Source organism: Schistocerca cancellata, chromosome 4 (genome assembly GCF_023864275.1).
Source record: "Schistocerca cancellata isolate TAMUIC-IGC-003103 chromosome 4, iqSchCanc2.1, whole genome shotgun sequence".
NCBI classification, from domain to species: domain Eukaryota; kingdom Metazoa; phylum Arthropoda; class Insecta; order Orthoptera; family Acrididae; genus Schistocerca; species Schistocerca cancellata.
In genome coordinates this window covers 712,306,404-712,331,498 of record NC_064629.1, presented here as the reverse complement: position 1 = coordinate 712,331,498, position 25,095 = coordinate 712,306,404, and the positions used below count along the sequence as shown (strand labels likewise).

General features: G+C 45.7%; 1 protein-coding gene across 1 annotated transcript in view; it reads right to left on the bottom strand.

Moving 5' to 3' along the window:
- Positions 1 to 272: 272 nt before the first annotated feature.
- Positions 273 to 25,095, bottom strand: part of LOC126184394 (voltage-dependent calcium channel gamma-7 subunit-like) — a 173,041-nt gene continuing 148,218 nt past the window's right edge. The window contains exons 3-5 of the mRNA XM_049926778.1: positions 13,902 to 14,026; positions 813 to 1,120; positions 273 to 614 (exon numbers count right to left, since the gene is read on the bottom strand). Of these exons, the coding sequence (XP_049782735.1) occupies positions 273 to 614; positions 813 to 1,120; positions 13,902 to 14,026 (775 nt within the window). The remainder of the gene's footprint in view (positions 615 to 812; positions 1,121 to 13,901; positions 14,027 to 25,095) is intronic.

Below are 25,095 nucleotides of genomic sequence, written 5' to 3'. Positions count from 1 at the left end.
ACGCTTCGAAAACAGTCTGGTTTGAATGAACTACTGTGAACCTGAACGTAGGCCTAGAAGCGTCGGCTGGTCCAGTTTTGTCGAACGATCACACAATGGCAGCGAAGAAGCTAGGAGCACACTGCTGCCATCTACGAACGAGACGGAGGACGTGTGCTACTCTAGCACAGTCAGTAAGGACGATTTTCACTCAGTACGTTTATAGGAAGACGAGGAGCGCTGGAGAGCTGGGCGTTCCGAGACTATAGCCTCGTCTCGGCCTCGAGCAGAGGCTAGGCGCGCTCCTGCGGCTGCTGCAGCGGCGGCGCGCGCCACAGGTCGGCTCCGGCGGCGCCCCATCCGCGCGGCGTGTCGTACTGCTCCAGGGAGCTGAACGTGCTCACGTTCACCGCCTTCTTCTTGGCGGGCGGCCGCAGCGTCTCGTAGCGGCCGGGGCGGAACGACTGTCCTCCGAACTGCTGCTGCAGCTGCTCCGCGAACAGGAACGGAGTGGGCGTCGGCGTCGCCGTCGCCGAGGGTTGCGCGCCCGCCGCGGCGGGGTCTTCGAGGCGCTCCGGCGCCTTCTGCTGGGGGCCCATCAGTTTGATCGGCACGGTGACGGCGGCCGACGCCAGCTCGTAATCGGCGACGGCGTCCGCGACGATGGCGGCGTCTGGCTGCGCGACGGGAGGGGCGCGCGAGGCCAGCGGCCGCTCGGCGTCGGCGTCGGCGGCGTCGGCGTCGCGGCGCGGCTGCGGGCTTCCCGCCGCCTCCTTGGCAGGGTTGGAGGAGCAGACGTCGGGCGCGGCGGCGGCGCCGGCCCCGGAGGCGGCGGCGGGCAGCAGCAGCGGCCGCTTGGCGTACAGGCCGCGCGGGCTCGTCCACAGGTTGCGCACCAGCCGCTCGGCGCCGGGCACCGCGGCGCTCACCATCTCCTCGACGGACGGGAAGCGGCGCAGGTAGGCCGTCACCGACAGCAGCGCCGCCAGCTCCGACATCAGGAAGGAGGCGCACGCCACGAAGAACGACCAGCCGTAGCGGTAGTCGAACAGCGCCGCCTGCTGGGTGCCGCGGGGGCGCTCCAGGTAGGCGTCGCTCAGCACCGACGCGAACACCACCAGGCCCCCGCCCAGCGACAGACCTGAACACCGAGAAATTCTGTGTCCTCTTCCCAAGGAAACGTCTCTCTTATAACGGGAGACGATTAGGTTTGTTTATAAATAAATAAATCTTCTGCTACCAGCCACGATTTTTTCTTTATTTTACTACTCGCTCGACGCGTTTCGAGAAATAATTCCCCTTCTTCAAGTGCGGTTTTTGGTGTCTATTAAGCCATTTCTTTTGATGTTGTCAGTGTGTGTGAGTGTGCTTCATTTTGTTGACTTTTACTGTAATACATAAGAAACACGCGATTTTTAGTCGGGTATCAATTCTTTTAGCTCTGATGAGTGGAACGGGGAATTGTATCTATGCTTTATAGATCTAGAAAAGGCATATGTCCGGGTTCCTAGGAGGAGGTTATTGTCTGTTCTACGAGATTATGGAATAGGAGGCAAACTTTTGCAAGCAATTAAAGATCTTTACATGGATAATCAGGCAGCAGTTAGAGCTGACGGTAAACTGAGTTCATGGTTCAGAGTAGTTTCAGGGGTGAGACAAGGCTGCAACCTGTCGCCACTGTTGATCATATTATTTATGGATCATATGTTGAAAACAATAGACTGGCTGGGTGAGATTAAGATATGTGAACACAAAATAAGCAGTCTTGCATATGCGGATGACTTTGTTGTGATGGCAGATTCGATTGAAAGTTTGCAAAGTAATATTTCAGAGCTAGATCAGAAATTTAAGGACTATGGTATGAAGATTAGCATCTCCAAAACGAAAGTAATGTCAGTGGGAAAGAGATATAAACGGATTGAGTGCCAAATAGGAGGAACAAAGTTAGAACAGGTGGACGGTTTCAAGTACTTAGGATGCATATTCTCACAGGATGGCGACATAGTGAAAGAACTGAAGCGAGGTGTAGCAAAGCTAGTGAGTGCTCAGATACGATCTACTCTCTTCTGTAAGAAGGAAGTCAGTACCAAGACTAAGTTATCTGTGCACCGTTCAATCTTTCGACCAACTTTGTTGTATGGGAGCGGAAGCTGGGTGGATTCAGGTTACCTTATCAATAAGGTTGAGGTTACGGATATGAAAGTAGCTAGGATGATTGCAGGTACTAGTAGATGGGAACAATGGCAGGAGGGTGTCCACAATGGGGAAATCAAAGAAAAACTGGGAATGAACTCTATAGATGTACCAGTCAGGGCGAACAGGCTTAGATGGTGGGGTCATGTTACACGCATGGGAGAAGCAAGGTTACCCAAGAGACTCATGGGTTCAGCAGTAGAGGGTAGGAGGAGTCGGGGCAGACCAAGGAGAAGGTACCTGGATTCGGTTAAGAATGATTTTGAAGTAATAGGCTTAACATCAGAAGAGGCACTAATATTAGCACTGAATAGGGGATCATGGAGGAATTTTATAAGGGGGACTATGCTCCAGACTGAACGCTGAAAGGCGTAATCAGTCTTAAATGATGATGATGATGATGAATTCTTTTTGTGAGGTTAGTGGTTAAAATTTAGAAGAATTTGTACTTACAGTTTTCTAATGGTCCATTTGTATAAGGTCTCACACACACTTAACATCACACACAACTTGTTATACACTTTACACATCAAAAATATCTTATATAAACAAAACCTACAAAGATCTTCTTACAGGTACTATTAAAGAACACACATTTCCTGTTGACAGAAACTGAAAAGAAATACCTTACATGTATGAATCCAAAAGCACCACGCCTAAGAGCACAGCCAAAATTTAAACTGTGGACTACCTGTAAGAAGATCTTTGTAACTGTTTTGTTTATATAAGATATTTTCGATGTGTAAAGTGTACAACAAGTTGTGTGTGATGTTAAGTGTGTGTGAGACTCTATACAAATGGACCATTAGAAAACTGTAAGTACAAATTCTTCTAAATTTTAGCCACTAACCTCAAAAAAAAATTGATACCCAACTAAAAATCGCGTGTTTCTTATGTATTACAGTAAAAGTCAAGAAAATGAAGCAGACTCACACACACTGACAACATCAAAAGAAATGACTTAATACACACCAAAAAACGCACTTGAAAATGGGAATTATTTCTCGAAACGCGTCGTGCGAATAGTAAAATAAAGAAAAAATCGTGACTGGTAGCAGAAGATTTATTTATTTATAAACAAACCTATTGTATCTACAGTCGCAGGCTTTCAAAAACCACTTATAATGGATCAAATCAGGGAGAAGATTAGGCAGTGCTTGTCTGCGGGCTTAGGGAACAACGAGAATTAGTAAACGCAGACATCACCCGCGGGGGACACAGTGGACGTTGTAATTAAAGTACAGAACGCACCACAGGTCGCGTATTATTTGGTTTACTTTGTTGGTTTTGCTAGCCACACGCAAATATCTTCAGATATTCACTGAGCTAGTGGCAATATGTTACAAGTCAAAAGCACCACTTTGTACCTGGTGAAATGGGTTCTGCCTGAAACCAAATACACTACTATCCATTAAAATTGCCACACCTTGAAGAAATGCAGATGATAAATGGATATTCATTGGACAGATATATTATACTAGAACTGACATGTGATTATATTTTCACGCAATTTGGGTTGCACGCTGAGAAATCAGTACCCAGAATAACCACCTCTGGCCGTACTAACGGCCTTCATACGGCTGGGAATTGAGTCAAACAGAATTGGATGGCGTATACAGGTACAGCTGCCCATGCAGCTTCAACACGATACCACAGTTCATCACGAGTAGTGACTAGCGTATTGTGACGAGCCAGTTGCTCGGCCACCATTGACCAGACATTTTCAATTGGTTAGAGATCTGGAGAATGTGCTGGCCAGGGCACCAGTCGAACATTTTTTGTATCCAGAAAAGCCCATACAGGACCTGCAACATGCGGTCGTGCATTATCCTGTTGAAATGTAGAGTTTCGCAGGGTTCGAATGAAGGGTAGAGGCCGGCCACGGTGGCCATGCGGTTCTAGGCGCTTCAGTCCGGAACCGCGCGACTGCTACGGTCGCAGGTTCGAATCCTGCCTCGGGCATGGATGTGTGTGATGTCCTTAGGTTAGTTAGGTTTAAGTAGTTCTAAGTTCTAGGGGACTGATAACCTTAGAAGTTAAGTCCCATAGTGCTCAGAGCCATTTGAACCATTTTTTTGAAGGATAGAGCCACAGGTCGTAACACATCTGAAATGTAACGTCCATTGTTCAAAGTGCCGTCAGTGCGAACAAGAGGTGACCGAGACGTGTAACCAATGGCACCCCATACCATCACGCTGGGTGATACGCCAGTATGGCGATGACGAATACACGCTTCCAATGTGCGTTCACTGCGATGTCACCAAACACGGATGCGACCATCGTGGTGCTGTATACAGAACCTGGATTCATCCGAAAAAATGACGTTTTGCCATTCGTGCACCCAGGTTCGTCGTTGAGTACACCATCAAATGGCTCTGAGCACTATGGGACTTAACATCTATGGTCATCAGTCCGAGTACACCATCGCAGGCGCTCCTGTCTGTAATGCAGCGTCTAGGGTAACCACAGCCATGGTCTCCGAGCTGATAGTCCATGCTGCTGCAAACGTGGTCGAACTGTTCGTGCAGATGGTTGTTGTCTTGCAAACGTCCCCATCTGTTGACTCAGGGATCGAGACGTGGATGCACGATCCGTTACAGCCATGAGGATAAGATGCCTTTCATCTCGACTGCTAGTGATACGAGGCCGTTGGGATCCAGCACGGCGTTCCGTATTACCCTCCTGAAGCCACCGATTCCATATTGTGCTAACAGTAATTGGATCTCGACCAACGCGAGCAGCAATATCGCGATACCATAAATCGCAATGAGCGATAGGCTACAATCCGCCTTTATCAAAGTCGGAAACGCGATGGTACGCATTTCTCCTCCTTACACGAGGCATCACAACAACGTTTCCCCAGGCAACGCCGGTCAACTGCTGTTTGTGTATGAGAAATCGGTTGGAAACTTTCCTCATGTCAGCACGTTGTAGGTGTCGCCCCCGGCGCCAACCTTATGTGAATGCTCTGAAAAGCTAATCATTTGCATATCACAGCATCTTCTTCCTGTAGGTGAAATTTCGCTTCTATAGCACGTCATCTTCGTGGTGTAGCAATTTTAATGGCCAGTAGTGTAAAATAAAAAAAAGCACCACTCGGTAGTCGTCAACATAAAGTAGGGGGAATGCCGGTGGCTGACGAGGGAAACCAGTCAAAATAAATCAAATAATACGTGACCTGCTAGTGTGTCCTGTACATTAAAGAGAAATTATTTGATTAAATTATACGGGAGTTATTTAGAAAGTTAGGTCCGATCGGTCGCGAAATGGAAACCACAGTGAAAATATGATGAATCTTTGCATAGATGGGTTGGATAGTGCCTCCAGTATGCCTGTCGATCGCATCAAGTCGCCCTTTTCATTTCTAAGATCACAGTGAGCACATACAAATGCCTAGAAAATAGCGTCTCCCATTAAGTGTGAGTGCCTATGAGAGATTTCGCCTGATTTCATGCATCCCACACAACGTAACTTCCGTGCATTTCCTTCTTCGTGACAATTCCCTACCGCACTCTGCAGGGGCAATATGAACGCTCCTGCAGCGTTTTCTGCATCTACATCTACATTTATACTCCGCAAGCCACCCAACGGTGTGTGGCGGAGGGCACTTTACGTGCTACTGTCATTACTCCCTTTTCTGTTCCAGTCGCGTATGGTTCGCGGGAAGAACAACTGCTGGAAAGCCTCTGTACGCGCTCGAATCTCTGTAATTTTACATTCGTGACCTCCTCGGAAGGTATAAGTAGAGGAAAGCAATATATTCGATACCTCATTCAGAAATGCACCCTCTCGAAACCTGGACAGTAAACTACACCACAATGCAGAGCGCCTCTCTTGCAGAGACTGCCACTTGAATTTGCTAAACATCTCCGTAACGCTACCACGCTTACTAAATAACCCTGTGACGAAACGCGCCGCTCTTCTTTGGATCCTCTCTATCTCCTCTGTCAACCCGATCTGGTACGGATCAAATGGCTCTGAGCACTATGGGACTTAACATCTATGGTCATCAGTCCCCTAGAACTTAGAACTACTCAAACATAACTAACCTAAGGACAGCACACAACACCCAGCCATCACGAGGCAGAGAAAATCCCCGACCCTGCCGGGAATCGAACCCGGGAACCCGGGCGTGGGAAGCGAGAACGCTACCGCACGACCACGAGATGCGGGCAGGTACGGATCCCACACTAATGAGCAATACTCAAGTATAGGTCGAACGAGTGTTTTGTAAGCCACCTCCTTTGTTGATGGACTACATTTTCTAAGGACCCTCCCAATGAATCTCAACCTCGCACCCGCCTTACGAACAATTAATTTTATATGATCATTCTACTTCAAATCGTTCCGCACGCATACTCCCAGATATTTTACAGAAGTATCTGCTACCAGTGTTTGTTCTGCTATCATTTAATCATATATTTCGATGGGAAATGTTTGATCACCCACCATACAGCCCGGACTTGGCTCCCTCTAATTTTCATCTCTGGCCACATGAACTACTGGCTATGAAGACAACATTTTAACACAGACAAAAAGCTGCATATCAGCGTAGAGAATTGCCAGAAAGCACAGGCGGCTGCCTTCTATGATAAGGGTAGTGGGAGGTTGGTACAATGCTAGGACAATTGCCTCAGTCTGAGCGGTGACTATGTAGAAAAGTAGAGAAGCAGCTGGAAGTTGTAGCCAACTGTTGTAAATACAACATTTCTGATTTTCACTGTAGTTTCCATTTCGTGAGCGATCGGGTCTTACTTTCCGTATAGCTCTTGTAGTTTATTTATAAACTGGTTATTTTAAATGGTATAAAAGCAGAAATCAAAACGAAAAATCAGTTCAAATGGTTCAAATGGCTCTAAGCACTATGTTACTTAACATCTGAGGTCATCAGTCCCCTAGTCTTAAAACTACTTAAACCTAACTAATCTAAGGACACCACACACATCCATGTCCGACGCAGGATTCGAACCTGCGACCGTAGCAGCAGCGCGGTTCCGGACTGAAGCGCCTAGAACCGCTCGGCCACAGTGCCCGGCGAAAAATTATTAATATGAGCAGTGTAAGTAATGTGAAACTGTTTCCACAAAACATACGATTCCTTTTTAAGGGGAGTAGGACGTCAAACGGGACGACTTGGAGTAGGAGAGACACCACAGGAATTTTTAATTTCCACTGTCTATGCTTTTAAAAATAAATTCATAAAACTTTGTTAGAATGACCAGAAAGGATTCAGGATTTACACTTATAGTGGTGGAAGTTCAAAAATATAAGAAAATAATTAATTTTTTTACATTTGTATTTCACCTTTTTTTCACTTACCATTGGCTGCATTTGTTGCAATAGGTGCACTTTTCTTCATAAGTGAGGGAGATTCTTCGCGGAATTTTGTACAGCATACAAACCATACGTGCAGGTGTATGAAACTCTAGAATTTTCCAAATCTAATAAAAACTGCGGTAAAATTGAGATAATTAACTATAAAATTTGAGTTTTTTTTAAACATGAAGTTTAAAATGTAACAGCACATTCATTGTTTCATAAATTAAATAATTTCTAGGGTTTAATACACCTGTAAGTATGGTTTGTACGCTGTACAAAATTCATCGAAGAATCTCTCTTACTTATGAAGAAACGTGTACCTATAGCAACAAACGCAGCCAACGGAAGTGAAAAAATGATGAACTTCCACCTGCAAAAAAAAGAAAATAATAAATAAATAAATAAATAAATAAATAAATAAATTATTTTGTTATTTTTTTTTGAACTTACATTGCTATGATTGTGATTCCTTAATCCTTCCTGGTCATGCTGACAAAGATTTATGAATTTATTCGTAAAAGTATAGACAGTGGAAATTAAAATGTCCTGTGGTGTCTCTCCTGCTCCAAGACGGCCCGGTTGACGTCCTACCCACCCTTAATGAAAATAGTTGACGAAATATTGATAATACGTAGAACTGCTGTAGGTGGTGCTTGGGTAAGAGCTATGAGCAGTACTTCATCCTCGAAAAAAGAAAAGGAAGGAAGATTAGTGTTTAACGTCCAGTGGACATAGAGGTTATTAGAGACGGAGCTGAAGCTCGAATTAATTCAAGGATGAAGCCGTCATGGAATTCGCCTGGAGCGATTTTGGGAAACCACTATAAACCTAAATCAGGGTGGCCGGACGCGCGTTTGAACAGTCATCCTCCCAAATGAGAGTCTAGTGTGTTACCTACCGCGGCACCTCATTGGCCTCTTCATCTTTGATACTGTGAAATAAATTTCTTCTTTTGGAATCTCTTCGCTTTCCATATTTTGAGAAGTGGTTGTATGGACCAAAAAAGAACAAAATGTCCAGTGAATATGGGCTCTAAATTGAATTCCTTAAGAGCTGTGAGCACTTGTTCACCTTCGCTACCGTGAAACACATCTTTTCTACTGAACAAGTGCTCATCGATCTTTAGGTATGCATTTGAGACCCCATGTTTACTAGACGATTGTTTCTTGTATACTTGACTTTCTTGGATCGAATGATGGTTCCTGTCACATCCCCGAAGATTGATCTTTCCTCCTGGGACATCCTATATAGTATAGTGGAAAGAATACACGATAAAATTTGTATTTGATTTGGCAGTACACGAGGTTCGAAATTTAGTGCACTGTGCAGCCATCTGGCCTTGGATCGAGTCAAACTGAGCTTCAGTGACAGATGCATCCGCATCATTCCGTGATGCTTCAACTCTATACCAGAATTCATCAATCAGACGATTGCCAGTGGTTGCGCGGCAGTCTCATGGCAACCCATATCCAAATGTTTTCAATGGATGAGAGATTTGGATGAGGTGCTGTCCAGGGAAACAGTCGAACACCCTCTCTATTGAGGTAGGTGAGGACAGCACATGCAACGTGCAATATTGTGTGGTCTTGTTGAAAGATTGTGGTGTCACCGCCAGACACCACACTTGCTAGGTGGTAGCCTTTAAATCGGCCGCGGTCCATTAGTATACGTCGGACCCGCGTGTCGCCACTGTCAGTGATTGCAGACCGAGCGCCGCCACACGGCAGGTCTAGAGAGACGTCCTAGCACTCGCCCCAGTTGTACAGCCGACTTTGCTAGAGATGGAACTGACAAATCGCTCTCATTTGCCGAGACGATAGTTAGCATAGCCTTCAGCTACGTCAATTGCTACGACCTAGTAAGGCGCCATTTATCCTTTGCTATGTATCGTGTGAAGCATGTACCATCAGACCGATGTACACCAATTATGGATTAAAGTTAAGTATTCCAGAAGCTATGTACTATTTTTGGCTACTATAATTTCTTGTCATTTTCCAGACCTCACGCCAGCCTGCGTGAGCTTAAACGCGTGCCTTTCGGCTTCCTCCAAACTCCGTGAATTGGCTCCTGCCAATTCACAACAAAGATAATATCACTGAGATGTAGAAGATAACGCACAGCCATCGGCCTTTACACACAGGAAATGTAACGCCGCTGTCCAAATTACTGGTTAATCAGACCTAGTCAAGCAGCGCTCCGCGAGCGAGAGACTCCGTCTGGACTCCTGCTTAGTGCTCCGAGAACAGCGGAGAGAGGAGCTGAGGTATTAGGAGGAACAGGGAAATGAAGGTTGCAGCCAGAAGCAAATCACTCGCCTTGTCACTTGCTAAGCAGTTCGCTAACAGTACTATTTGCGTTAAATCAAATTAACCTTCTGCATTTGCAATATTACGGTGTCTACGCCATTGTCTAAGAAAGATAAAGTAGAGAAGCCACATCGTTAAGCTCCGAATGGGAACTGACTTACTTTCTGCATAGTTTAAAGGCCATGCAAAGTACTTAATATACCATTATGAGCTTGAGAAACACTTCTTGGAACATCATTACAACACCAGCCACAAAGGCGGTATGATGGAACTTGTCTTCTGACGAACGACAGTAAATGTTGGCTGAACTGAAGACGGCCATTAGGAAAAAACTGGGTGAAGAGAAAGTAGAGTGGTGACAAAATCCCTTATGGTCGACATCATCAGTTATTCGTACTCATGGAGAATCATTTGGTAACAGACATTGCAGACAAGATTGATGCTGTCAAATAAAAAAGTAATCCTATAGAAAAATCAGCTTCAAGTTCGTGATGCGGAACATTTCCCGTAACTCAAGGCAGTCATTTGTGGACCATACATGAGTGACTACGTTTCACGAATTGAAACATTTCATCATGAGTGCTCAAAGAGATGCCAAGACATTGCACGACTGAAGACCGATTTTGATTTATTTGTCAGACCGTTCTCGCTTTTGGCTGCTAATGATCTTCATTACTTCAAACTTGAGCTGATAGTCGTACAGTGTAGCGACCAACTCAACGATCTGTTTGTCCAATCCAGGAATTTATAAGACTTTTATAAAGTGTTACGCCAAGAGCAACATCAGTGAGTTGAGCTCACTGTACTAGCCCTATATAATGTACTTATTTAACCAAGTAATAAAAGTTATTTCTTTAGCCAAAAAATAAAAAGTTGAAAATAAAAATACGTGACAAAATCCTGCTTGTAAAAGTACGCTGCAATAATCGCCTCTTATAAGTAGTTCCACTATGTTTGCAAAGACGTCTTGAAAAGCTTCTGGCGCGTGCAGCCTTCACATATACCCGTCTTACCTACACACCTGATCGGAAGAGCGCAGTGGTAGGCGAAGCAGGAGTGCTGAGCACACTCGGCTGCAATCGCAGAGTGCGAGCGCAAATCTTGGCCAGGCATGATCTAAGCGAACTAGAGGCTTAGTGTACTCATACCATCACGCCTGGTGCTGGATCCGTACGACGGTGACGAAGGAAATGTGTCAACGTTCGTTTTCCACGGAACCTCCACACATGGGTATGTCCTTCGTGATTCTGGATGCCGAACTGGGGCTTGTCCGAAAATACGACGTAATCTCACGCCTGTGTCCACTGTTGTCCCTGGGCACACCACTGTCGGCGAGACTCACATCCGTGGTGCTCCAGTCGTCGTTATATTATCCTCATCGCAAGGAGACCTGTATTTAACACCCAGTCGACAATGAGATCATTAGAGATGGATCGCAAGCTCGGATTAGTGAAGGAATGGAAAGGATGTCAGCCGCCTCTTTCAATGTAACTATTCCCCGGAATTTGCCTTAAGCAATTTTGGAAAATTACGCAAAAAGCAAAATCTCGACGGCTGGGATGGGATTTGAATGGTTGTCCTTCCGAACGCGGGTACAGTGCGCTATCAACTACGCCACCTCTCTCGGTATATCAGAATGGATGCCTGTCTTGTGCAAACAAGTCCATTTCCTGATCCAAAGTACAGGACATGTTTGTGAGATCCTGAATAGCCGAGCGAATAATACGTCTGTCCTCTCGGGAGCTAGTTGCACAAGGCCACTGCGATCCTGCATGGCTTTGAGTACGTCCCTCCTGTAATAATCCATTTCATCATACTCGCATGACAGTCGTGTGACCCCGAGCATCGCGAGCAGCAGTATCGTGGAATTATACGCTGCAGTTTCGATAGACCTCGTTGCTACCTCCGTCGAACTCCGACACGTGCTGCTAAACGTATCTCCTCCTTACACGAGGCATAATACGATCTTATCACAAACAAACAACATTCAAATGGTATTTATGATGAGAAACCCGTTGTGTAATTCTTTTTACACAGGACACAGATGGCGTTATTCCTACGCACATTGTACAGTTGAGGTGAAACGCTAATCATTTGTATGTCGTCTTCATTGCATTACAATTTTTATGGCTAGCAGTGTAGTTTCCGTCTAATGGACGAACTGAGTAAGAGCAAGAATGAAAGTAATCGAAAGGGGTCAGTTTTCTGAACTGGTTATCTCCAAAAGTGGGACCATTACCTACGAAACCTCTGAGACTAATAGTTACGAAAAAGTTGTAGTCCTTTTCACGTGTGTTATAAAAGTAGTTTAGGGAGTTTTGGAGTCGACATTATAATCTAAAGCTAAATTGTGAATTACAAAATTCACAATTTAGCTTTAGATTATAATGTCGACTCCAAAACTCCCTAAACTACTTTTATAACACACGTGAAAAGGACTACAACTTTTTCGTAACTGGAGGAATGAAGTGGATTATAAGGGGCAGTGAAATGAAAACGAGACATATGTATAAAAAAAACCGTAAGCACAGTGTTTATTATTTCAAAAGTGTTCGCCTAACTGTTAACACATTTACCCCACTGTGAGAGAAGACGGTGGGTGCTTTCATGGGAAAATGTTTGTGGTGCCAAGGCGTACACTACTTCGCCCGAAGCCGCGCGGTGTTCAAAAATGTTCAAATGTTTGTGAAATCCTATAGGACTTAACTGCTAAGGTCATCAGTCCCTAAGCTTACACACTACTTAATCTAAATTATCCTAAGGACAAACACACACACCCATGCCCGAGGGAGGACTCGAACTTCCGCCGGGACCAGCCGCACAGTCTTTGACTGCAGCGCCTGAGACCGCTCGGCTAATCCAGCGCGGCCGAAGCCGCGCTGTCTGGGGCGTCTTCTCACGGTCCGCGCGGTTCCCTCCGTCGGAGGTTCGAGTCCTCCCTCGGGCATGTGTGTGTATGTTGTCCATAGAGTAAGTTAATTTAAGGTAGATTAAGTAGTGTGTAAGCTTAGGGACCGATGACCTAAGCAGTTTGGTCCCATAAGATCTTACCACAAATTTACAATTTTTTTTCTTCAAAAAAATGGTTCAAATGGCTCCGAGCACTATGGGACTTAACTACTGAGGTCATCAGTCCCCTAGAACTTAGAACTACTTAAACCTAACTAACCTAAGGACATCACACACATCCATGCCCGAGGCAGGATTCGAACCTGCGACCGTAGCGGTCACGCGGTTCCAAACTGAAGCGCTTAGAACCGCACGGCCACACCGGCCGGCTTTATTTCTTCGCCAGAAACAAATCGACGGCCACGAATGTCTTTCTTCAGAGCTGGAAAAATATGGAAATCGAACGGGGAGAGATCGGGATTGTATGGAGGATGTGTAAGGGCTTCCCAGCGAAACTTCTGTACCGTGGGTGGATCCACATTTTGCCAAGGTTGTTTCGACTACGCTGCACAAGTTTCTCAGGAAAGCTCTTACACATCGTGTATACAGTCCTGATGTCATGCCATTTCCATATTTTTAGAGCTCTGAAGAAAGATTTCAGTGGGTATCAATTTGCTTTGGACGAAGAGGTGCACACCTGGGTACTATCATGATTCCGTGCGCGCGGCCTAGGGTGCATTGCGACGGTCCTGATTTGAGCGGTTCATCGCGTCGGAGGTTCGAGTCCTCCCTCGGGCATGGGTTTGTGTGTTGTCTTTAGCTTAAGTTAGTTTGAGTCAGACTAAGTAGTATGCAAGCCTAGGGACCGATGACCTCAGCAGTTTAGTCCCATGGGAACTTATAACAATTTTTCAAATTTCCATGGTTCCGTAAGCAACCAGAAACATTTTTCCATGGAGACACTGACCGTCTTGTCTCACAGTGCGATGAATGTGTTAACAATTATGGCGATTACTTTTGGAATAATGGACGGTTTACTTACTTCATTTCCATCCGTCTCGTTTTGATTTGACTGCTCCCTATAATTAACAATGATACTTACCTATGAGCCTAGTTCATAAATCGTTCCTGTGCTTATACCGACTATAAATTGCAATCGGACGACCAGAACAAGGAACATGGGCTTCTTTGGCGACATATTAAACTGTTACATACCTCCGAGGATGTAGAGTCCACATGCGATGAGCATCTTGTGGTCACAGCTGCAGTGTCCCATCACGGCGAACAGCGTGGCGATTAGGATGAGTAGCAGACCCACAGCTTCAAACGGCATTGAAAGCCTGAAGAAAGCCAAAGAGAAAGTGTATATAGATAGCCATATCACAAAAGACTGCTTTAATTTATCTGTAAACTAGTAGTGGTGCTTCTTAACTATAACTTGGAAATACTTCAGTGTAACAATTTTCCACTACCAATGTATTCCACACGACGAATCTTCTGAGACGATTCTCATACAACGTGAATACAACGTGAGTAAAAACAGCTAGTTAAATTTCTGTGTTGGTTTAATCTTAATTGAAATATGTAGAATTATGACTTGGGATGTTACTTTATGATATATTACTCGCTAGCTGTTTGCGAAGTGTGTAAATTTAAATACAGCTCGAGTAAAAACATGAATAACTTTGAAAATTCAGCGTAAACAATATTTTGTCAAGATATCGCAGAAAATAGTAGCCAGCGAATCGTTTTTTTTTAAAAGATCTTGTTCTTTCGGTCAAGGACTGGACCCTTGACCGTTTCGATTAAAGAAAATAGTAACGTATATTATCTGAATTTACTCTAGTAGCAGCCAACTCCTCTGTTTCCATTGTTTCATATTTTATCCTGCTTGATATATTATGTGACATTTCTTCGAATGTACAGATGTGGACGAAAATAATAAAACGCCAAACCCACGACACATCACCATCCCTAATACGGTGTTGGAAAGCCGTTGGCATTGAAAACAATTTCCAGTCGTCGTCGAATTGATAAATACATGTCCTGTATGGCTTTTAAGGGAATCTTATACCATTCTTCCAGCAAAATAGAGACACGTTCAGATAACGATGATGGAGGTGAATTGCAATCACGCACCCGTCTCTCCAAAGTAGACCAAAAAGGCTCAATAATATTGCAATCTGGCGCCTGTGGTGGACAGAGAAAATGCGACAGTTCATCCTCTGCTCACGAAATCAATCCTGGATGATGCGAGCTGTGTGAACAGGCGTCCTGTCGTCTTGGAACACAGCACCATCATTGGTAAACAAACATTGTACCATGGGACTGACTTGATCAGCGAAACTGGTCACACAGTCTCTGACAGTAATGCGACCTTGCAGAACAACCATGGGACCTCTGGAATACCGCCATATGACTACCCAGATGATCATCAAACTTCTCCCATGTTCCACTCTCGGGACGTAAACTCGGCCAGAAGTTGGAAACGCTGGGGAACAAAACTCAATCGAGTAACTGGCTTTCCTCCATTGCTCCATAGCCCAGGCTTTAAGGCTTTGGTGCAAAGTTTTCCTGTTACGGGCAAGTGCATCTTTAATGAGTAGCTTGGAATTCTAGCTCGACCTGCAGTTCCCTGCTTATGGACCACCTTCCTGTTATTTTGGTGGTGACAGGGTTCGCGGCTGCGACATCCAGCTCTGCAGTGACTTTCACCCCTGTCGTTCGCTTATTTTTCGACACAGTCCTCTTCAACGACCGTCGGACTCGATGTACTTAGACCGTTGATGACCTGCAGCCGTCTAGAACGAAATTAGAATTAATTTAATACCTTCAGCTGCTGACGGGCGTTGATATATATCAACGGTGATAGGTGAAAATGGGTGCCTCGACCGGGACTCGAACCAGGGATCTCCTGCTTACATAGCAGACGCTCTATACATCTGAGCCACCGAGGGCACAGAGGATAGTACGACTCGGGCACGCCTCCTGCGAGACCCACATTCTCATCTGGTATGTCCGCACACTACATTCGTAGTGTCCCACCCCAACACACTCATTACTCGTGGAAGACATTCTTACCAAGTCCCGTAAGAGTTCGGGGAATATGTGTGAATCCACACTGAAGAAGAAGGTCATGGCTGGTATTGCCAGAACTACATACACTCCTGGAAATGGAAAAAAGAACACATTGACACCGGTGTGTCAGACCCACCATACTTGCTCCGGACACTGCGAGAGGGCTGTACAAGCAATGATCACACGCACGGCACAGCGGACACACCAGGAACCGCGGTGTTGGCCGTCGAATGGCGCTAGCTGCGCAGCATTTGTGCACCGCCGCCGTCAGTGTCAGCCAGTTTGCCGTGGCATACGGAGCTCCATCGCAATCTTTAACACTGGTAGCATGCCGCGAAAGCGTGGACGTAAACCGTATGTGCAGTTGACGGACTTTGAGCGAGGGCGTATAGTGGGCATGCGGGAGGCCGGGTGGACGTACCGCCGAATTGCTCAACACGTGGGGCGTGAGGTCTCCACAGTACATCGATGTTGTCGCCAGTGGTCGGCGGAAGGTGCACGTGCCCGTCGACCTGGGACCGGACCGCAGCGACGCACGGATGCACGCCAAGACCGTAGGATCCTACGCAGTGCCGTAGGGGACCGCACCGCCACTTCCCAGCAAATTAGGGACACTGTTGCTCCTGGGGTATCGGCGAGGACCATTCGCAACCGTCTCCATGAAGCTGGGCTACGGTCCCGCACACCGTTAGGCCGTCTTCCGCTCACGCCCCAACATCGTGCAGCCCGCCTCCAGTGGTGTCGCGACAGGCGTGAATGGAGGGACGAATGGAGACGTGTCGTCTTCAGCGATGAGAGTCGCTTCTGCCTTGGTGCCAATGATGGTCGTATGCGTGTTTGGCGCCGTGCAGGTGAGCGCCACAATCAGGACTGCATACGACCGAGGCACACAGGGCCAACACCCGGCATCATGGTGTGGGGAGCGATCTCCTACACTGGCCGTACACCACTGGTGATCGTCGAGGGGACACTGAATAGTGCACGGTACATCCAAACCGTCATCGAACCCATCGTTCTACCATTCCTAGACCGGCAGGGGAACTTGCTGTTCCAACAGGACAATGCACGTCCGCATGTATCCCGTGCCACCCAACGTGGTCTAGAAGGTGTAAGTCAACTACCCTGGCCAGCAAGATCTCCGGATCTGTCCCCCATTGAGCATGTTTGGGACTGGATGAAGCGTCGTCTCACGCGGTCTGCACGTCCAGCACGAACGCTGGTGCAACTGAGGCGCCAGGTGGAAATGGCATGGCAAGCCGTTCCACAGGACTACATCCAGCATCTCTACGATCGTCTCCATGGGAGAATAGCAGCCTGCATTGCTGCGAAAGGTGGATATACACTGTACTAGTGCCGACATTGTGCATGCTCTGTTGCCTGTGTCTATGTGGCTGTGGTTCTGTCAGTGTGATCATGTGATGTATCTGACCCCAGGAATGTGTCAATAAAGTTTCCCCTTCCTGGGACAATGAATTCACGGTGTTCTTATTTCAATTTCCAGGAGTGTATATGGATATGGTGTCTGTTCTTTCGGACAAATCCGAAAGAACAGACACCATTGATGACCTGCAGCCTTCAGCCGGCACGGTAGCTCAGCGTGTCCTGTCAGAGGGTTAGCTGCCCTCTGTAAAAAAAAAAAAAAAAAGCCCCGAATAAATACAACGATCCGTTATGACCAAAATGAGATAAAAAAGAAAGAGAGAGATGGATAGACCGTTGCCATGTAAGCAGGAGATCCCGGGTTCGAGTCCCGGTCGGGGACCATACGAGCACCAACAGTTCGCTCACGTTCGATTTCACTTAGCTCCGACATAATGCACTCACAACTACACAGAACACTTTTGTGACAACGGCTGACAGTTGCAAATTACTGAGGACATTGCACATGTGCTGTTCGTGGCCAAATACAACAGCGCAACTTTAATGCTCTGCTAGCGTCTGCATTTATGTCCAAGCATGCATTTCTCGCTTACATTTCTGTCCAAAAACCTGTACGTTAATCATGAGAATGTTACGAACTTCGAATGATTGTTTGTTTAGTAATATTCTACGAAAAACTGATCTATAATCACTGTCTGTTTCACCTACTACAAGCTGAAACGATGAAGTACCGTGAATGGTACGTTTCTGAAATACTAAGGCCGGCTTCGTAGAGAAACTAAAACAATCAAAACAAATACAAGAGAAGCTTCAAGGAAGATTTCCTGTCCATATTACAAATAAATATTTCTAAAGGGCACTTACATCTTCGTCCTTTTGCCTGCGACAAATTCTCGTGTGTTTTACCTAAAACGAACTAGTTTAAGTAAAGAAAATCACATAGCCCTCCAAAGTAGTAACTTTCGCAGAACTCGTCTTAAGATTCCGCAAGTTAACTTCGTCGAATCCAAAATGACGCTGAAGTCAGGTTAGCGAGGTGCTTTCAGCTAGTGTTGTGAGGAACACTTTTGCCAGTTAAACGAATTAGGTCGTGTAAAATTTTAGGGATCGATGCATTCCCTCGGTCTCAGTTTTATTAGCTGACAGACTATTGGGTTGATTCTTTGCGTCTAGGTCATCATCGGAGATAAAGTGAATCACTAACAAGCTATTCTGATTTGACAATAGCACTGGGGCGGGGGGAAGAATATGGGGAGAAGAGAGCTTCATTACACTTCGCAGATCCGCCTTCCTCTCTGGAGGTGCTTGATTGTACCATTGAGGCGCTCTTTAACTGCTGATTCATTAATATGAAGAGTGTAGCAGATATAAAACCAAGTTTCAAGAGGAAGCTAATTTTGTTCTCCTTCTTCCGCCCAGCTAGTGATTTTAACTACAAGTGATTGTATAGTGCAATAACAACGGAATAGAGCAACATTCATGATGACTTATCAGATCCACGTATTATTTTATGTTCTTAAATATACGTGTCCAGCACGTACATTCGTGTCTACATATGACAAGATTTTGAGAAAACTTATATGATCCACATCTTCGTGTCCCCCGTGGGTGGCAAAAGTGTACTGGTCGCTTGAGTTTTTAAGCAGGATCTGGCAGATAATATTGCAGAGTCAAGGGACATACAAGGATTGGACAAAAATACGGAAAAAAACACGAGAAATGCATGCTTGAAAGTAAATGCAGATGCTAGCCAGCCCCGCAAGTTCTGCTGTTGCATTTGACATTGAACGACACCCGTGCAATGTCCTCAATACGTTACAAGTGTCAGTGTTTGTGTAGTTGTGAGTGCATTATGTCGGAGCTAAGTGAATTCGAGCGTGGGCAAATTGCTGGTGCACCTATTGTGGGTGCTTCCGTAAAGAAGGTAGACGAAGTGTTTGGTTATCAAGAGGAACCGTATCGACGGCTTATATTGCATAAAGGGAAAGTGGAAAAATATAATTTCCCCTACAATTTCCTGCTTATGGAGCTGCCTTCCTGTTGTTTTGGTGCTGACAGGGCTCCTGCAATGTCTTCTAAGTCATTTTTTAATGCTTACAATTAATAAAACCGTAAAAACTGTTTAATAGCATGATATGCAAAAAAAATAAGTCTAAAACAGTTACTGTAGGGCTGTCCGCTAAGAACATCTACATAATTATCGAGTTCACCTTTCCTCAAAATATCGATGTATCTTGAAAAATATTAACATTGTTTAATTTTTTAAACAAATGGTTCAAATGGCTTTGAGCACTATGGGACTTAACTTCTGAGGTCATCAGTCCCCTAGAACTTAGAAGTAGCGGTCGAGCGGTTCCAGACTGTAGCGTCTAGAACCGCTCGGCCACCCCGGCCGGCAATTTTTTTAACAAGTACTTTTTTGGCTTACCGCGGGCTATACTTACAGTAAAAGTCAAGAATGCGAACGTGAGTGTTAACGAGTTATAGAGAACCAAATTATTAACGTTCTTTTCGATAGGTCTCGAAACGAAATAAAGAGTCGGTGATTACAAAAAAGATCAACAAGAGCCTCTCGATATATCTTTTTAAACCCTACTACTTTCTCAGTGAACCTTTTTCGACCGGTGCAATAGCTTTTTACATATTTAAGAAAAACCGTGTTTTATAGTTTTGCGGATTTTTTTGACTATTTTCGTCATTGTTGATAGAGTTTCATGCAAAAGAAACTCGATTTAAAATTTAATTTATTTCACGCTCATATATTTTGTTTTCAGGGAATAATTTTTGCAACAACTTCTCCATAATGCTTGGAATATGGTGCAAGCACGAGTTTCGAAGCACTGCGTTGCAAATTTAACATTATGCTATTGCAGAATACTTGGACTACCAGTGTTGTACTTTGTTGTGAGATCTGCCACAGATCTCCACTTACTTTTCTTTACAGAGTGGGCAAGGATCCAACTTCAGCTTTCTGTCATAAGGCGTGGACTTGCAACACCTTGTCGCCTATGCGTCGTCTCACTTCTTCCAACAACTTTCCACAGATGCTCACGACAGTAGTACGCGAACAGCCGATAAGCTTCGCTGTTTCCCAGATGTTCGTTCCCTGGTACCGCGTCATAACAGTCTGCCCCTTGTGTAAAAGTCTCTTATGCCAGTGGATATCCCTGTTGCAGCTAGTATTGTTATTAGAATGATTCCCCATTCGTCTCTGCTCCGCCTTTTACATGCATTTCTTACCGCGTCACATGCCCGCAACGCCACTTGGCCTTATTCAGTCTCGCGGGGGGCATATGTCATAATGTTTTTGCTTATCATTGAAGACATGTATGCTGTATACAGTAAGGGCGCGCCATTATAAAAGTGCTGAAAATTGTAGCATTTGTGACTGGATTAAGAATCTTTTCGTAGGGAGAATACAACACGTTATTTTGCCTGGAGAATCATCAATTGTTCAAATTTGTGAGAATTTCTAAGGGGCACAACTTAAACTAACTTACGGTAAGAACAACACACACACCCATGCCCGCGGGAGGACTCGAACCTCCGACGGGAGGGGCCGCGCAGTCAGTGACATGGCGCCTCTAACCGCGCGGCCAATCGGCGTGGCGGAGAATCATCGAGCGATGTGGGAGTATTATGTTGGTGCATAAGTTCGTGGCGGTTTTCGTTTGTATTTTGGTATTCCGGTTGCTGAGTGTTTATTTATCGATTGTTATTTTTTATTTGTAGTTCGCTGTTGCTATTTGAGTTTGCATCTTCTCATTTTGTTCAAATGGTTCAAATGGCTCTGAGCACTATGGGACTCAACATCTTAGGTCATAAGTCCCCTAGAACTTAGAACTACTTAAACCTAACTAACCTATGGACATCACACACACCCATGCCCGAGGCAGGATTCGAACCTGCGACCGTAGCAGTCCCGCGGTTCCGGACTGCAGCGCCAGAATTCTCATTTTGTCATTTGGAGATAAGTGAGTGGAGCTGTGGACGCTGGGAAACGTAGTGACAAGTGGAGAAATCGGAACATTTCCGGCATATTCTTCTATTTTAAGTCAACAGAGGGCTGACAGCAGCGGAGGCAGCCAGAAACGTTTGCGGCCGGCCGCGGTGGCCAAGCGGTTCTAGGCGCTTCAGTCCGGAACCGTGCGACTGCTACGGTCGCAGGTTCGAATCCTGCCTCGGGCATGGAAGTGTGTGATGTCCTTAGGTTAGTTAGGTTTAAGTAGTTCTAAGTTCTAGGGGACTGATGACCTCCAATGTTAAGTCCCATAGTGCTCAGAGCCATTTGTGCCAAACGTTTGCGCCCTGTATGGGAATAATGCCATTGGACAGAGCACGGCTAGAAAATCGATTTCTCTTTTTAAGGAGGATCGTTTTGACGTGACTCTTCACGTTCAGAAAGACATTCGGGGTTTGACGAAGATGGTTTAAAAGGCATTAATCCACAATGATCCGCGTCAGTGTACTCGAGAACTGGCAAATGTGATCATTCCACCATCGTGTGACGTTTGCATGCAATGGGGAAGGTTCAAAAATCGGGTGTATGGGTACCGCATGCTCTAAGCCAAAATCACAAAAATCAGCGGATGGCCATACGTGCATCTCTGCTCGCTCGTCATCAGGTGGCTCGTAAACAACACCGAATATTCCTATCCTGTATCGTTAATAACGACGTCTTTATGCTAACATAAGGAAAAGAAGGGACTGGATGAGCCCAAACAAGTACAAAGACCTGCAAACATCCACAAAGATAATGTTATGCGTGGGGTGGTGGAGCAGCGACGGTGTGGTGTACTACGAATTGTTTCTCCGAAGTGTAGCCAGCCCTGCTGAGTCATTATCAACAACTGAAACGTCAAACAGACGCAGTCCGAGAACAACGACAAGGAAGACTGCGTGACGTCATGCTACTCCACGATAACGGCCGCCCGCATTTTTCTAGACTGACAAAAACCACGATACAGGAGTTGGGTTGGGAAGTCATCCGGCACCCCCTTATTCACCTGAACTTGCGCCCTCAGATTTACACCTTTTCTGCTCACTATCGAACAACCTCTAAGGAACTTTCTTTCCCGATGTAAATGCGCTCTGAAACTGGCTCGACGAGTTCTTAGCCTCAAAACCACTTGATGTCTATAGTAGCGGAATCGAAGTTACCCCAGAATTGTCAGACTGTTGTCAATAGTGACGGAGACTAAAGTTTCTATTTCGTGTACCTGTTGCGTTTATTTAACTTACGGAAAAACGCTATGAACCTGTGCACCAACCCAACAACTTCGAGTGTGCCCCACTGAACTGTGTTGTGACTCTTGCTGTTCATGCTATGTATTAATGGCCCTGCGGACACTGTCAGTAGTAACCTCTGACTTTTCGCAGATGATGCAGTTATCTACGAGGTGCATTCAAGTTCTAAGACCTCCGATCTTTTTTCTCCGGACTCGAAAGAGATAGAAACATGTGCATTGTTTTAAAATGAGGCCGCGTTCATTGTCAATACGTCCCAGAGATGGCAGCACCGTACGGCAGATGGAATTTTACCGCCAGCGGCGAGAATGAGAACTGTTTTAAATACTTAAAATGGCGACGTTTTCCTTACTTGAACAGCGTGCAATCATTCGTTTTCTGAATTTGCGTGGTGTGAAACCAACTGAAATTCATCGACAGTTGAAGGAGACATGTGGTGATGATGATGATGATGATGTTTGGTTTTTGGGGCGCTCAACTGCATGGTTATCAGCGCCCGTACAATTATCCAATCTTTGCTCAGTCCAATTTCGCCACTTTCCTGGATGATGATGAAATGATGAGGACAACACAAACACCCAGTCATCTCGAGGCAGGTGAAAATCCCTGACCCCGCCGGGAATCGAACCCGGGACCTCGTGCTCAGGAAGCGAGAACGCTACCGCGAGACCACAAGCGGCGGACACATGTGGTGATGGAGTTATGGATGTGTGGAAAGTGCGTTCGTGGGTGCGACAGTTTAATGAAGGCAGAACATCGTGTGACAACAAACCGAAACAACCTCGGGCTCGCACAAGCCGGTCTGGCGACATGATAGAGAAAGTGGAGAGAATTGTTTTGGGGATCGCCGAATGACTGTTGAACAGATCGCCTCCAGAGTTGGCATTTCTGTGGGTTCTGTGCACACAATCCTTCATGACGACCTGAAAATGCGAGAAGTGTCATCCAGGTGGGTGCCACGAATGCTGACGGATGACCACATGGCTGCCCGTGTGGCATGTTGCCAAGCAAATGTTGACGCGCAACGACACCATGAATGGGACTTTCTTTTCGTCGGTTGTGACAATGGATGAGACGTGGATGCCATTTCTCAATCCAGAAACAAAGCGCCAGTCACGCGGTCCGGAACCGCGCGACTGCTACGGTCGCAGGTTCGAATCCTGCCTCGGGCATGGATGTGTGTGATGTCCTTAGGTTAGTTAGGTTTAAGTAGCTCTAAGTTCTAGGGGACTGCTGACCACAGCGCCAGTCAGCTCAATGGAAGCACACAGATTCACCGCCACCAAAAAAATTTCGGGCAACCGCCAGTGCTGAAAAAATGATGGTGTCCATGTTCTAGGACAGCGAGGGCGTAATCCTTACCCATTGCGTTCCAAAGGGCACTACGGTAACAGGTGCATCCTACGAAAATGTTTTGAAGAACAAATTCCTTCCTGCACTGCAACAAAAACGTCCGGGAAGGGCTGCGCGTGTGCTGTTTCACCAAGACAATGCACCCGCACATCGAGCTACCGTTATGCAACAGTTTCTTCGTGGTAACAACTTTGAAGTGATTCCTCATGCTCCCTACTCACCTGACCTGGCTCCTAGTGACTTTTGGCTTTTTTCAACAATGAAAGACACTCTCCGTGGCCGCACATTCACCAGCCGTGCTGCTATTGCCTCAGCGATTTTCCAGTGGTCAAAACAGACTCCTAAAGAAGCCTTCGCCGCTGCCATGGAATCATGGCGTCAGCGTTGTGAAAAATGTGTACGTCTGCAGGGCGATTACGTCGAGAAGTAACGCCAGTTTCATCGATTTCGGGTGAGTAGTTAATTAGAAAAAAAGTCGGAGGCCTTAGAACTTGAATGCACCTCGTATAATGAAGTACTATCTGGAAGAAGTTCTAAAAATATTCTGTCACATCTTGATAGAATTTAAAAGTGGTGCAAAGATTGGTAACTTATTTTAAATCAGTCCACTCAGACAAATACCTGAGTGTAAAAAATTGTAGGAATATGAAATGGAACGATCAGATAGTCTCAATTGTAGATTAAGCAGGTGGCACACTGCGATTCATTGGCAGAACACAAGGGAAAAGCAATTAGCCTACAGAGTAGACTGGATACAAAACACTTGTGCGACCCATCACTGTACCAAACAGGACTAACAGAGGTACAAAGAAGGGCGGCACGAATGGTCGTAGGTTTGTTCCATCGATGGGAGACTGTTACAGAGATGCTGAAAGAAGTAAAATAGCAGGCGCTTGAAGATAGACGCAAAGTATCCTATGAAATTCAACTTAGAAAATTTCTGGAACTAACTTTAGGTGATGAATCAAAGAATACGTTGCAAGCCCCTGTCTCACTCACAGAGACAGCGAAGACAAAAGTAAACTAATTACAGCGCTCGCAAAGGATTTGAGCAACGATTCTCCCCGCGCTCCATACGTGAATGGAGCGGGGAAAAGCCATAATAAATGTTACAGTGGGTAGTACCCTCTGCCACTCACTTCACAGTGGTTTACAGAGTGCGGATGTGGATGTCGCTGTAGCTGTAGATGTACAACTGCAGGTGACCAACTGCAGTGTGGGTAGCTGTCCTCGAACGAAAAAAGTTAACTGAAAACTGAACGTTGTTTGATTACACTAGCAGCAATCAATCACAGGAGTCAGTCACAGCAGTTAAATATATAAAGGTATCCACGCAGAGAGATTTAAAGTG